Genomic DNA, 13,341 nt, shown 5'->3' with positions numbered 1-13,341 from the left:
AAAGAGGTGCCTTTTCGTTTTGAAGTCATGATTTTTTTAAAAGTAACCGATAGTCCAAAAATCATATTTTCACATTTTTAATTAGTTAAATTAATAACTTTTGAACTACTGCACCAATTTAAATGATCGATATATCAAATTGAAGTCAATGAAATAAATATAACTTAAAAATGTCATACAAATACGGTCTGAATAAAAAATGTCACATTGTATACTGAACTACACTTGTTTTCTCTCAATCAATAATTTTGAATCATCATATCAAGCTTCAAATTACCAAATATATCATAAAATAAAAGAGATGATTTTTGGACATTTGGTGATTTGGACCATCTGTGGGGTGATTTGGTCCAGTGTGTGTTTCATCGAAAATAACATACTTATATGTATGTAAAGTATTTTGGGATAATGATACAATCAGTAACAGTATTCTGGAATCGATACTAGGTGTCTTGGCCAGATTCCAGACCAGAAAAATTGAATTTAGACCATCTTGAATTCCGCATGGATCTTTTCACTGTTGTTCGAGCATTTTCAAACACTTTCGATGCTTAGTCAAAGGAAAATCCGTTCTTGATGGCCTGCATTGCTCTTTCAAGCTCCTCCTTCTTCCAACGTTGTCTACCCATCCTCTCCTTGTAATTCAGCGGCATCTTGAATCAGTTAGACCCAAGCAAATCATTTATCATGACAATGTCATGCGAAAATGCGAAAACAGAATATAAACTGAGAGAGGTTGACGTCGAGTCATACGGTATGAGGCATGATGTCGACGCCAACCTCTCTCAGTTGCTATTCTGTTTTCGCATTTTCGCATGACATTGTCATGATAAATGGTTTGCTTGGTTAGACCAAAGAAAAGCTTCAAACCTGTAGGACCAATTCACCCCATAGAAACGTGTCCATGTCACCCCACACATCATGCAAAAATTAAAATGCAATTAATTTAATTTATAGTTATCAAACTTACAGTTTCACTGCATGGAATTTGTCCTTTTCTTTAGGCGAACAGAACTTTACTGTACAATACACGAAAAGTTTGTTTAGTCAGCGGGAAAAACCTCAAAACCACGATCGGAAAACTCACATTCTTTGACAATCAAAGTGCTTGCTGTGTTCATGCTACCGTTTCCTTGCACCTGGCGAATTTTACCAAATTTTTTTTTTTACTTTAGGTACAATAAAAGGAGATGACATTATAAAAAATCCAAGTTGAGCCGTACTTTTTGAGATAAAGAGGTGGTCCAAATCACCCCGTATGTCCAACTCACCCCGTGTTACCCTACTGTTTCTCTTTGCTGGTTTCGAAGTCGATTCCGCACAAGTCACGTTGCATCGAACGAAAGGTAATTGTAAATTGGTTTTCATTTTTTTGCAGCTATTAAGATTCGCCAGTCATGCAGCTTTTTTAAGACTAAGAGTTTAGGCTAAAGACGAATGAACTGCAAAAGTTTAAAACCTCTATGATTCAATTCTCTCTCTCACTCTCTCTCTCGCACCTTTTCGAACAGTCATTTCCCGGAAAATGGAAGATGGGAAAAAAATAATTCTTAAACATTGGAGTTTCTTTAGCGTCAGTAATCGAAATTACACCAATGGCTTTCGTCAAAAAAATATTTTTTACAGCTTGGTCGTTAATGGGTAAACTTTCTCGTAGAACATAGTGATGAGTTTTTTCAGCCACCGCTATATCGCATCATATCAGTCGTTTTTACCCATCGGTGACTTTACTCCTAGTGTCATCATCGCAGATTTCCTGATGGCTATGCGGGTTCATCCTCGATTAGACATCCTCGAGAGGTGCTGATCCTAACTCCTCTGTTGTGGCAAGCGTCTCTTCGAGCCACTGTGTGTAGCTCTCGATTGCTTGGGGTCCGTGGCTACTTGATGTCGAACTGCTGAGTACTGCTATGTCGTTTGTGTCGGCAGTTTTAAGCGCAAACCGTCACTAAATAGTGACCCTAGTTGATATACACATCCAGATAGGTGGTCTGGTGTTCCACGGGACTGTGGTTTTGGACTGAGAAGGTTACGTCTCAGCATCGACTCGCTTCAACATGATCTGTTGTTAATTGGGCCCACTACGTGGGCGCTCATTCATACGTAACCTCCATACCTAAAGATGGTTCGCAACCTACAACCCTTTAGATTCCTTGCAGAAAAACCGTAAACGTTGTGGGATTGTTGTGAGGATAATATTGAATGAAGAGAGAGAATCATTACGACACTCAGATAGCTAGCAGTAGAACTGCCGTATATACAGGCAACTCTCTCTACTCGATGTTCTGTAACTCGATATTCTCTCTCTTTTTTTTTAAAATAAATAGTTCATTTTTACAGGCTCAGTCACATAAGTTTAAAGGAGCCAAACTCCTATCTGTATTGTTACAAGTATATATTTAAGCTGTCAAAAAAGTCCTGCGGTATTTTTTTTGAATTTTCATTTGTTCATAAAATTAGTTACAATCATCTGTTTAAAGTCAAATATGCGCCGTTTTGTTCGATGACTTGTTCCCAACGAGATGCCAATTTAATAATACCCCTGTTATAGAAGCTCGCTTCCTTATTGGCAAAAAAAAACTCGGATAGCCAATTTTCACAGGCCTCTTTTGTGGCTAACTTCTGACTACCTTGCTCGTTCGCCATGGACAAAAACAGGTGGTAGTCACTTGGTGCAAGGTCCGGACTAGACGGCGGATGCAAAAGAACCTCCCATCCGAGCTCCCGGAGCTTCTGGCGCGTCACCAAAGAAGTGTGTGGCCTGGCGTTGTCCTGATGGAAGACAATGCGGCCTCTGTTTTTCAAATATGGCCTCTTCTTCATGAGTGCTACCTTCAAGCGGTCCAGTTGTTGGCAGTACAGGTCCGAATTAAGCGTTTGGCCATAGGGAAGCAGCTCATAATAGATTATTCCTTGACAATCCCACCAAACACACAGCAGAACCTTCCTGGCCGTTAATGAGGGCTTGGCCACCATCTGAGCCGCTTCAGCGGGCTTCGACCACGACCGTTTGCGCTTCACGTTGTCGTAAGTGACCCACTTTTCATCGCCAGTCACCATCCGCTTCAGAAACGGGTCGATTTTGTTGCGATTCAGCAGCGATTCACATGCGTCGAAACGGTCAAAGATGTTTTTTTGCGTCAACGTGTGTGGCACCCATACATCGAGCTTCTTTGTGAATCCAAGCTTCTTCAAATGCTTAATAATGGTTTGATGACTTATCCCCAGCTCTTGGCCTATGCTTCGGCTGCTAATATGCCGGTCTTCTCGGCTAATTCAGCGATTTTGTCGCGATTTTCGACGACAGGCCTTCCGGAGCGTGGCGCATCTTCGACGAACTCTACACCAGAACGAAACTGTTGAAACCTTCGTTGTGCGGTGGAAATGGAAACTGTATCAGGTCCATAAACTGCACAAATTTTATTGGCAGCTTGAGATGCATTTTTGCCTTTGTCATAGTAGTACTGTAAAATATGTCGGATTTTCTCTTTATTTTGCTCCATATTTGCGACACTATAACTCACGAACGACTTAACCAAACAAAACACTGTCAAGCACTATATTATAGTGCGCAAAAATACCTTTCCAACAAGCTATAGTATGACTCGATACAATGAATACAACTAGAACTATGCGCTTACAACGACACCTCGCGGAAATACCGCAGGACTTTTTTGACAGCCTAATACAAACTCAATCATATACACTATGTCCTACTTCTATAAGACCATCCTGATTATATTTGGTTGCAACACAAACAGTTAAAATTTCAACAAGATACATTCATACATTATAGAATGCTTAGAATAAAGTATATTTACCTTCAATTTCGTTGAAAAGAATTGCTTGTTCATTTATTGTGCTTAAATATGATAATTTCTGTCAAGTTTCTATAAGACTATTTCAAAATTCATATGTGTTATTAACGAAACATTCAAAACTATTGCCTGATTTGCATGTCAATAATTGGCAACCTTGCCATTTTGGGTCAATAACCTGGGAAATTCGTGTTGGAATACTATTTACCAAATTTTTCTGAACGTATTTCTTGATATTTTTCCATTTTACCAAAATTGCGACCTTGAGCTCTTCAATCATGGTATACCGGTTTCCCTCAATGTAGACTCTGCGTACAAGGATCCCCCTAAGAATTTCAACAGGATACATGTCTGGAGAGCGAACCAATCAGTCCAAAAAAATAAGTTTTTGGTCCTTAATCTATTGCTTAATTTTCTTGCTGGTATGAATGGTAGTATTGTTTTGCTGGAATGTGAATTTTTTGTGACGATATCCGCGCAAAAACGGTAGGAAAGAGGATTCCAGAACATGTATGTAATCCTTGAATGATGCGAAAGCTATATTGAGCTTTCCGGTTGCAGAGAATCCCGCCCAAAGCATGCACGAGTCTCCATCAAAATTCCTGATTGAAAAATACTGTTTCTTCTTCCTTAAATCACCCCAGTACCCGTTGAAACCATCAGGACCATCCAAGATGAACTTTTTTTCGTCACTGAAGATAACCTAGCAAAGTTCAAAGTTAAAAATAATTGAAGAACTTTTCGTTATGGTATATAGCAAAATGGATTCGCCAAGTAATTGAGCATTACTTGATGGAATCGTCCAATCCGACGAGAAATTTTTCTGATACCAACATTTTCTCGGTGAAATGCATCGATTTGTCTTTCTTCTCTCTCCGTGAGCACTTTTCCCTTTGGCATTTTCCAGATTTAATTGATTAAAACAAGGGAAAATGTAACTGGTCTTATATAAACTTGACACTTGAAAAATACAAAAAAAAACATTTGTTGATGCTCAACGCTTGCAGACATACATATGAAAATCATGCAGCGTATGATAGTTACCAATACAAATACACTGGAATATGAAGCGTTGTCTGTTTACAATTACACAAAGCAGCAAGATCATCACCTGGCCTTATAGAAGTTGGACAGAGTGTATAATTTTGGACTCGATTATATACAGTTTGGAAAAAAAAGTTTTTTATAATTCAAATATGACTTATTTAAAAAAAAATGTAACATTTCTACGTTAATGCGAATTTGAGGTGGCTTTCATAAGTACATTGTGTTAAAAATCGCGATTTTTGAAGATATTTTTTTCAATTTTTACCAGGAATTGTTTATATCGATATTGCAGCTACTATATCCTATACTATTTTGTCCAAGTCTTCATATGAAAGCAACAGAATCGACTTACGTTGCGTACTTTTCAATGTAAAGCCAGTTTGAGACAACAGAGTCCGAAAGCAATTTCTATAACTCTGTCATCGTTGAAATTCGAACATATGCGTGGAAGGCTTTTTTCCATACCATTATTGGGGCACTTTCCCTAATATAATATATCTACAATTTATTACATAAAAAAAATTGAAAAAAATGTTCTGTATTTCGATACCTCCCTAACTCGGTCCCCTTGGATATTGAGTGAGGGAGAGTTGACTGCGCTTTTTGAGTAGCAGCTGTAGAGCTGCTAATTTAAATGCCTGCGGAAATCGGGGTATGGTTATGCGTTATGATGAGAATGAATTGTTTAGTATTGCATTGCTGAAGGTGTAACTTTGATGATATGATCCTGTAGATATCATCGTCGCTATTATGTACATACCAGAACGAGAAAATATGCCACGGCAGAGAAACATTGAGCTTGATGGAGACGCTTGGTTTCGTTTCTCTTAGCGTAATACAGTTATTCCACTTATTATTGACGGTCAATTTCCCTGTCATAACTCTTTATAACCCTATTTCGCCTGAGGAAACTGTCACATTGAAATAACCTCAAGTAATGTCATCCATTCTTGGCATCGAACCCTTGAGCCACAAGCTTTCATTCACGCATATTTTGGAAGTGCTTTCGTTTCCGCCAACCAGGGGAGAAACAGAGCTTCGTTGGGCAGTTTGACAACACTTGGCTTGGAACACAGAGAAGCCCAGCCACTCACCGTTAAAAAACAGAACAACATTTGGTGGAAAAAGAAAAACATTGTCAGCTTCAGCTTGCGTACGCATCATCACCATAATCACGGAAAAGCTCCCGTGAGATCCCTTCGTACTCGGCGCATGCCTCGTTCCCGATTTGCCGTGTGCTATTCGAGGAAACTTTCGAGCTCTGGCTGTGGCAGTTTTTCCGCTCACTCCTCAATCGATTTTCTTACACACTTGAAAAAGCTACCATCTTGGCATGGTGTGAAAATTGTGCAGTTCCCCATCGAACACAGGAAAAAGTCGGCGAATTTGGTGGCTCCGGTCGAATGAACGACACTAAAATTCGCACAACAGTGTGGTGCTAGTTTTTTCGCCGGAAGAGAAAATGAATTGTTCCGATAGTTGCTGTTGAGGAGGATTTCCGCGTTCCAAGCAGATTCAGAGCCGAGCAAATAGCACGAAAATAATAGTGGTGGGCGACCACTTTTGTCCTGCAATTAGCTAAAGTTCTCCGAAGGGCAGCGGCAGCGAATTTGGTACGCGACATTTATTCCTTGTCTTGAGTTTGAAAAATTCGTGCAAAATCCATTTCGTGGGGTCGTGATTCGGTAGTTTTCAGTTTTTTTTCCTTCCTTTGGCGAATCGCAATTAAATCTGGTTCATGTGGGTCAACCCGAGCTATTCGGTGTAAGATTAGAGGGGGGAAAAGCTCGTTAATTAGGTAAGCGGGAGTGAAAAAAAGTATCGCAAGAAATGTCTTTGGTTTAGAGAAATCGATTCGTTTGTTAGGGAGAAAAAGAAACACATCTCGTTTTTAACTAATCAATGTAGTGCGTGCCTTCTGCAGCGAAAAAAACCAAGATGGCTCCAGGCATTAAAAAATGGAAGAGAGAGGCTGAGCCTGAAACTGATGTAGCGGAATTGGAAGAGTCTACAACCAGTGCGGCGAAGCACTTCAGTAACAATTTCCGTCATAAACATTTGACGACGACGGCACAAACGGAAGTGGATACAGGTAAGATGGGGACATTGAAATTAAAAACGGAGAAACCAATTGGATACATTTCTACTTCGCCTTGCTAGAAAGTGACCTTTTATCGAATGAAAGATAGTGAGCTCCTTCTTCACATACACAATCAACTGATACATGCGTTTCAGGGGGGGCATACCAATCTCTCGCGATGTTCATTTGGGGTAGGATTTTCTCGTTTACATGAGCACGAGCTAATTATATTGAAACGAAAGGATTTCAAGCTGAGCTTCACTGCGAGCTAACGTTATTCAACCTCTTTTCTATATTTATACTTATTGTTGATAGTTATACTATCAAATACTATCGACACAGTTATGTAATTTTCCTTCTTGGCTGTTCCACTTGCTTCGAGTGCGAGAGATTTCGTTAGGTAAAGTGAGAAGAATGAGCAAATCGAAAGAATAACGCGCGACGAGCGGAAGGAATATTAGCCACTACCCCAAGGCAACGAGTAAGCGATACAAGCTTCGGTACCCCCACGTGACGGTGATTCAGAGAGATGGAATGATAAACGCCAAACCCACGGATTTTTCCCGTGCACACAGTTCTCTCTGAAGCGACAGAAAATTGCTACCCATCACTGCCTACACAAAACACCCCGTAAAGACCTGCGAAATCATCATTATCAAAAAAAAAGGAGTTTATTGCATCTCATCTTTTTTCTTTTCCTCGTAAAATCAATTGAAATCAGCTTCCATAAAATGGGCGTTTTTAGCACTGTGCAAATCGAAAAGCGAAAGTTCGAATGCGTTGCACTGAGCGTCAAGAAGCGTCAAAAATTTGCATTATCACCGATGACATCAGAGCTTTTTGTACTGTTGTTCCCATGCGAAACGGAAAGGACGCGAGACAGTAGTGGGTGATATGGACGAGCATCGATAAATTGATCCGGGCCAGGCACATGCCACTGGCTTTGCTTTAGTTCGAAACAAGAAAAAAAAGCCGAACAGCGGCTATAAATGTTTTTCCTTTCTGTTCCAAAGCATTTCCATTTGTGACCAATCGCTGGTTTCATATTCTTGCTCGGGGCATCGTTGTGATAAATGCACATTTAGGAGGATACCGAACATGATTTGCTGTACTGGCAGTGGAAAAATGATGTGGGTAGCGCGTAGCATGAAGATCGCTTATGAAATTGGATACCGCTCAACTTCGTCCGATAACGTCAGGGGCATCTCGAGAGGACATTTTATCGTGATTATACGTAATACTACTACAATTTCACTGCAATGGATGATTACTTAGAATAAAGATGTATTTTTTTTCGCATGCAACTGAATCCAATGCACCCTTTTATTTTAAATTTCATTGGAGCCGATTAAGTTAAAACCTAAACGGATGGAATTATCTCTATATCGGAATATCTTTGGTGAAATAACTTGGGGTTTTTGGTTATGTGTCAAATTGGGAGGTTTTCATTACACTTCCAAGGAGAATTATCAATAACAAATGTTTCGAATTGGCTTTAATAAAATAGCGCATCAGTATTAGGCGTGATACACAAAATAAGTAACGCTGAAAATGCGGTTTTTGGACCCTCTCCCCCCTATTCAACAATAAGTAACCCAAGACAGACCCCTTCCTCCTAAATTACGTAACGATAACCTAATCTGTGCAAATATTCAAAGTTGTTTGGAAAAAATCATAATATTTAAGCTTTCGGTCAGAAACGAAAATATCAACGTAAAAAATCAGACATCTGCCCAAATCGAAATCAAGTGTTTATACGGAAGTGGATCCGGAAAAACTTTCGACAAGTTCATATAATTTCGAATAAATAGAGACGAAAAATTAATGTTCACATTGTGCTCTCAGTGAGGAACATAAGCTGGTATAAATTGATGTTGATTTATACAAAAGTAACTACTCCTTCTTTCAATCCAGCAGTTCCTGTCGTTACATTTCACTACTTGTAAAAGGTACTGGGATCCGCTTCATCGATTTTGGGAGTTTGCGGACTCAATATATTCTGCTTTGACGGGATCGCTAGGTTGCTCCACATATCAACTAACGATTCCCCTGCATACTCAAAATGTTTCATTTCCAGTTCCGGGTCCCTTGTTTCGATTTTTTAATCTAAGTGAGATCCATCATGCTCATGAGGAAGTATTGAAAATGCTAAGTCCCGGTAAAGAATAGCCATCCGACGAGCAACTCGGTTTAAAGTATGGCGTCCTGGAGCATTTGTAGCAACGAATATTGCATCGAAATACAATCGAAAATATCTATGGGCTATACACTATACAAATATACTCAATTACGCTTCAACAACGTCAAACCGGCTGTTGGATCATCATTGCACCACTGTTTTTGGTCGACGGTCAGCACACGCGGCACCCATCGCGTGGATAACTTTTTCTTTCGGACATGATGTGCAGAATGTATCCCACTCGTTCTTTTGAAATGCCTACGGCCTCAGCTAACTCGCGTAACGTTCAAAACGAGTCGACGTACTTGTTTTACGATTTCTGGATACGTAGTCTTTTTTGGCCTTCCGGAGCGATGTGCGTCTGCGGTGCTTGTACGGCCCACTTAAATTCATTAAACCACCGATTAGCTGTTGTACTCGAAGGAGCAGAAGTGGAATAAGATTTCGTCAACCACTGCATTAATTAAAGCACTGCAGGTAATGCTCAGGTAGTGACTTAAACAACTGTAGTTTCTGAACAAATAAACGAAATCTCATGAAACTTCTAAGCTAGTGACAGATGAACCTCTCGAAATTAATCTTGTTCATTTTAGGTGGCACCATTTGTTGAAAAATCCCGTTTTATAACGAGGATAACTAGACGAATGTCTAGTCCTCCATCCACATTTATGAATTATGAACTGGCTTGATTATTCCTTAACTCTGAATTCAGGCAGCTCGCGCACCCTTTTAAAATCGAGCCCATGGGAAAATGCGTTCGAAGAACAGTGCCTTCCCGAACGAACTGCAACGTACATTGGACCCCTTTATTCAACTACTTCAGCATGATCAAAGTACCTTAGTTTTATTCTGCATGCTGCGAAACCAAACGGAATAATCTCGTGTTTAGCAGCCAGCCATAATCCGGTGGATTAATACGATATTCGAGATGCATTATTCGGTGCCTGCTCATTGGCTGCTGTTAAGCTCATTACGACACGTGCTTTATAATATTGGGTCAGGAAACACACCACATTCGGTCCCAGAATCGAACCAGCTGCTCAAGAATATAGGGGCGAGTGAATTTATTTAGGAACTAGCTGACCCTGCAAACTTCGTCCCGCCCAAAATTCTTTCTTAGATATCAATACCTTCAAACATTCACGTTTTCTTACTAAACGATTCTTCGATCTTCTAATCGACCCCGTTGAATTTACCTTTTACTATAAAATTCTTAGTACTTCTACCAAAACTCATCATTATAATATCAGATTCTTTTCAGACATAATTCTCGTACAAGATTTTTCAACCACTTGCAAATAACATGTTTCTCCGTTACATGGAATAAATGTTTGTTACTGAAGATTTGATACAATAAAGAGAGACCCCTCCCCTCTTCTCCCCTTAGAGAGGGGGAAAAAGTGTCTATTCACCATAGAACGTTTCGTGCCCCCTAAAATCTTCACATGCCAAATTTGGCTCCATTTGCTTGATTAGTTTTCGAGTTATGTAGAAATTAGTTTTTCATTTGTATGGCAACCCCCCTAAGAGAGGGGGGAGGAGTATTTAACCATCATAGAAATATTTATTGCACCCTAAAACCTCCATATGCTTAGTTTGGTCTCATTTGCTTGATTAATTCTTGAGTAATGCAGAAATTTGTGTTTCATTTGTATGGCAGCCCCCTCTTAGAGAGAGGGGTGGAGTGTCTAACCACCGTGAAAACATTTATTGCACCCTAAAACCTCCATATACCTAATTTGGTTTCATTTGCTTGATTAATTCTCGAGTAATGCAGAATTTGTGTTTCATTTGTATGGCAGCCCCCCTAAGAGAGGGGGAGGAGTATTTATCCATCATAGAATCATTTATTGCACCCTAAAATCTCCACACACCAAATTTCGTTTCATTTACTTGATTAGTTCTTGAGTAATACAAAACATTGTGTTCCATTTGCATGGCAGCCCCCCCTAAGAGAGGAGTTTGGAGTGTCTAACCACCATATAAACATTTATTGCATCCTAAAACCCCCATATGCCTATTTTGCTTTCATTTGCTTGATTGATTCTCGAGTAATGCAGAAATTTGTGTTTCATTTGTATGGCAGCCCTCCCTTAGAGAGGGAGAAGGAGTGTCTAACCACCATAGAATCATTTATTGCACCCTAAAACCTCCACATCCCAAATTTGGTTTCGTTTGCTTGATTAATTCTCGAGAAATGCTGAAATTCGTGTTTCATTTGTATGGCAGCCCTTAGAGAGGGAGGAGGAGTATCTAACCACCATAGAATCATTTATTGCATCCTGAAACCTCGACATTCCAAATTTGGTTTCGTTTGCTTGATTAATTCTCGAGTAATGCAGAAATTTGTGTTTCATTTGTATGGCACCCCGTAGAGAAGAGGGAGGGGTCTCAAACAATCATGAAAATCTTCCCCGGCCCCAAAAACCCCTACATACCAATTTTCATGTCGATCGGTTCAGTAATTTCCGAGTCCATAAGAATCAGACAGACAGACAGACAGAAATCCATTTTTATATATATAGATAACTCGGTTATCCCCCTCCTCCTATGTCACATTAAGTAACGCAACAAAACCATGTGTTTTGGCACGATCTGAAAGCGTTCTACAGCAAGTTTACCTCTCGCAATATAAGCGAGATCAAATGATATTTCGACCCTTGCTTGAATTTGATGCGCTGTCAAACCATGTACTCGTTGTTTCTTGTATGGGTTAAGGATGTGTACATCGACCTTTTAGATATTTGCTGTAGTCGCGAGAACTGTTGTCTCAAACTGGTGTGAATCAAGAATCTTAGAAATATACTAAAAGATGGGCCCATGTGTCAAAACCCTCTGCAGCAATCTTAAAAACACAGAAAACACAATACGATTGTGTACGGTTTGTGAGCTCTATTCAATACGACAATTTGCGTTCAATCTCATAAGTCCAGAGTCCAGCAGTCTAGGAGACCAGAGTTTTATTAATACCTTTGATAATGCAGTATTATATGTTAGGTGCGTTTGTGTCAAGGAAAAAATCATAAATGATTAGAATATCGAAAATACAGGCGTTCTCTAGATGACCTTGTTAGGTCATCGAATGATGTTTTACACACACTTCCACGTGATAATCATAGACATGTTTTCAAGATAGCGAAATTATTGAATTAGCTCTGGATTACCTTTTCAGGTTTCCGCCATATGGCTGAGACTCGTTTGGGAAATCACATCACTTACTGCAGTGAATCCATATTTTTTTTACCCTTACCACTAACACTTATCTTTCCCATGATGTTCACTAGGGAACCACGCTATAGAGGCGATTCTTCTGGCCTTCGTGCGGCGAATATCATACAGTCTACCCAAGCTCAAGCTCAAGCTCTATTCAATACGACATTTTACGTTGCAAACGTTTCGTTTTCCTTCACAGTAATGCTTCTGAATCCGGACGCTTTTTAACCCCTTCACGTACAACATTGAGTCTCACTCGTGGTGTACTTGCATAACATGGGGCGCTAGAACGCTCAGCAGAGTAGTGAAATCACTTCATGTGTGACGTATTAAATATGCTAAGGGGTTAATCCGGACACTTTTCGTTACATTCAATGTCATACCAAAACCACGACATTTTTGCATATATATATATATATATATATATATATATATATATATATATATATATATATATATATATATATATATATATTCAAAATAAAAGTGTTAAATTTTTAAACAAGCCACATTTGAAATACAGGGCGGACTCGATTATATACAGTCTCGGATTTCTTTTCACTCTACATAATCGAGTCAAAAAAAAATTTTTTTTTTCGTTTTTTATATATATATTTTTGTTTATTGAATATAAAAGAAGATTTTAATTTTTCATTCATCCCCTTAAAGTCAGAAAACACCTTTCTCACATGAAAAAAAAAATTATCCAGAATCTCTCTGGAGATGATAGACGATTATATTTTATGAAAAAATCCCTCTACGCATATTGTAGGGGCGCTGGTTCTCCGGTTTGGTGATCTTTTCACGGCGGAATCTGGTCCGTTGGACGGTAGGAGTTTACCGTAATAAAAAAGCGCGAACGGTAACACGTGGTACACTATTGAAATTTTATTCGTAGCGAAATGGAAATAGAACTATCTTCTTATCTGACTGATCTGCTCGATAAAATGATAGTGGTTATCGGGTCGAGTGTTTCATCTTGATAACGAGATGCGAGAGAATCC

At 39.3% G+C, this 13,341-nt stretch overlaps 1 protein-coding gene across 6 annotated transcripts in view; it reads left to right on the top strand.

Annotated features, from left to right (window-relative positions):
* The first annotated feature begins 6,143 nt into the window (after nt 1–6,143).
* The window catches only part of LOC129779835 (synaptotagmin 1), a 55,217-nt gene continuing 48,019 nt past the window's right edge, over nt 6,144–13,341 (top strand). For 2 of the 6 annotated variants that reach the window (XM_055787572.1, XM_055787568.1), the window contains exons 1-2: nt 6,145–6,478; nt 6,790–6,957. In XM_055787572.1, the coding sequence (XP_055643547.1) occupies nt 6,804–6,957 (154 nt within the window). In that variant the 5' untranslated portion in view covers nt 6,145–6,478; nt 6,790–6,803. The other 4 variants (XM_055787569.1, XM_055787573.1, XM_055787570.1 and 1 more) reach the window with 4 other exon arrangements.

This window comes from Toxorhynchites rutilus, chromosome 3 (genome assembly GCF_029784135.1).
Source record: "Toxorhynchites rutilus septentrionalis strain SRP chromosome 3, ASM2978413v1, whole genome shotgun sequence".
Taxonomy (NCBI): domain Eukaryota; kingdom Metazoa; phylum Arthropoda; class Insecta; order Diptera; family Culicidae; genus Toxorhynchites; species Toxorhynchites rutilus.
Note: the sequence above shows the minus strand (reverse complement) of the source record. Positions and strands in the feature narration are given on the sequence as shown.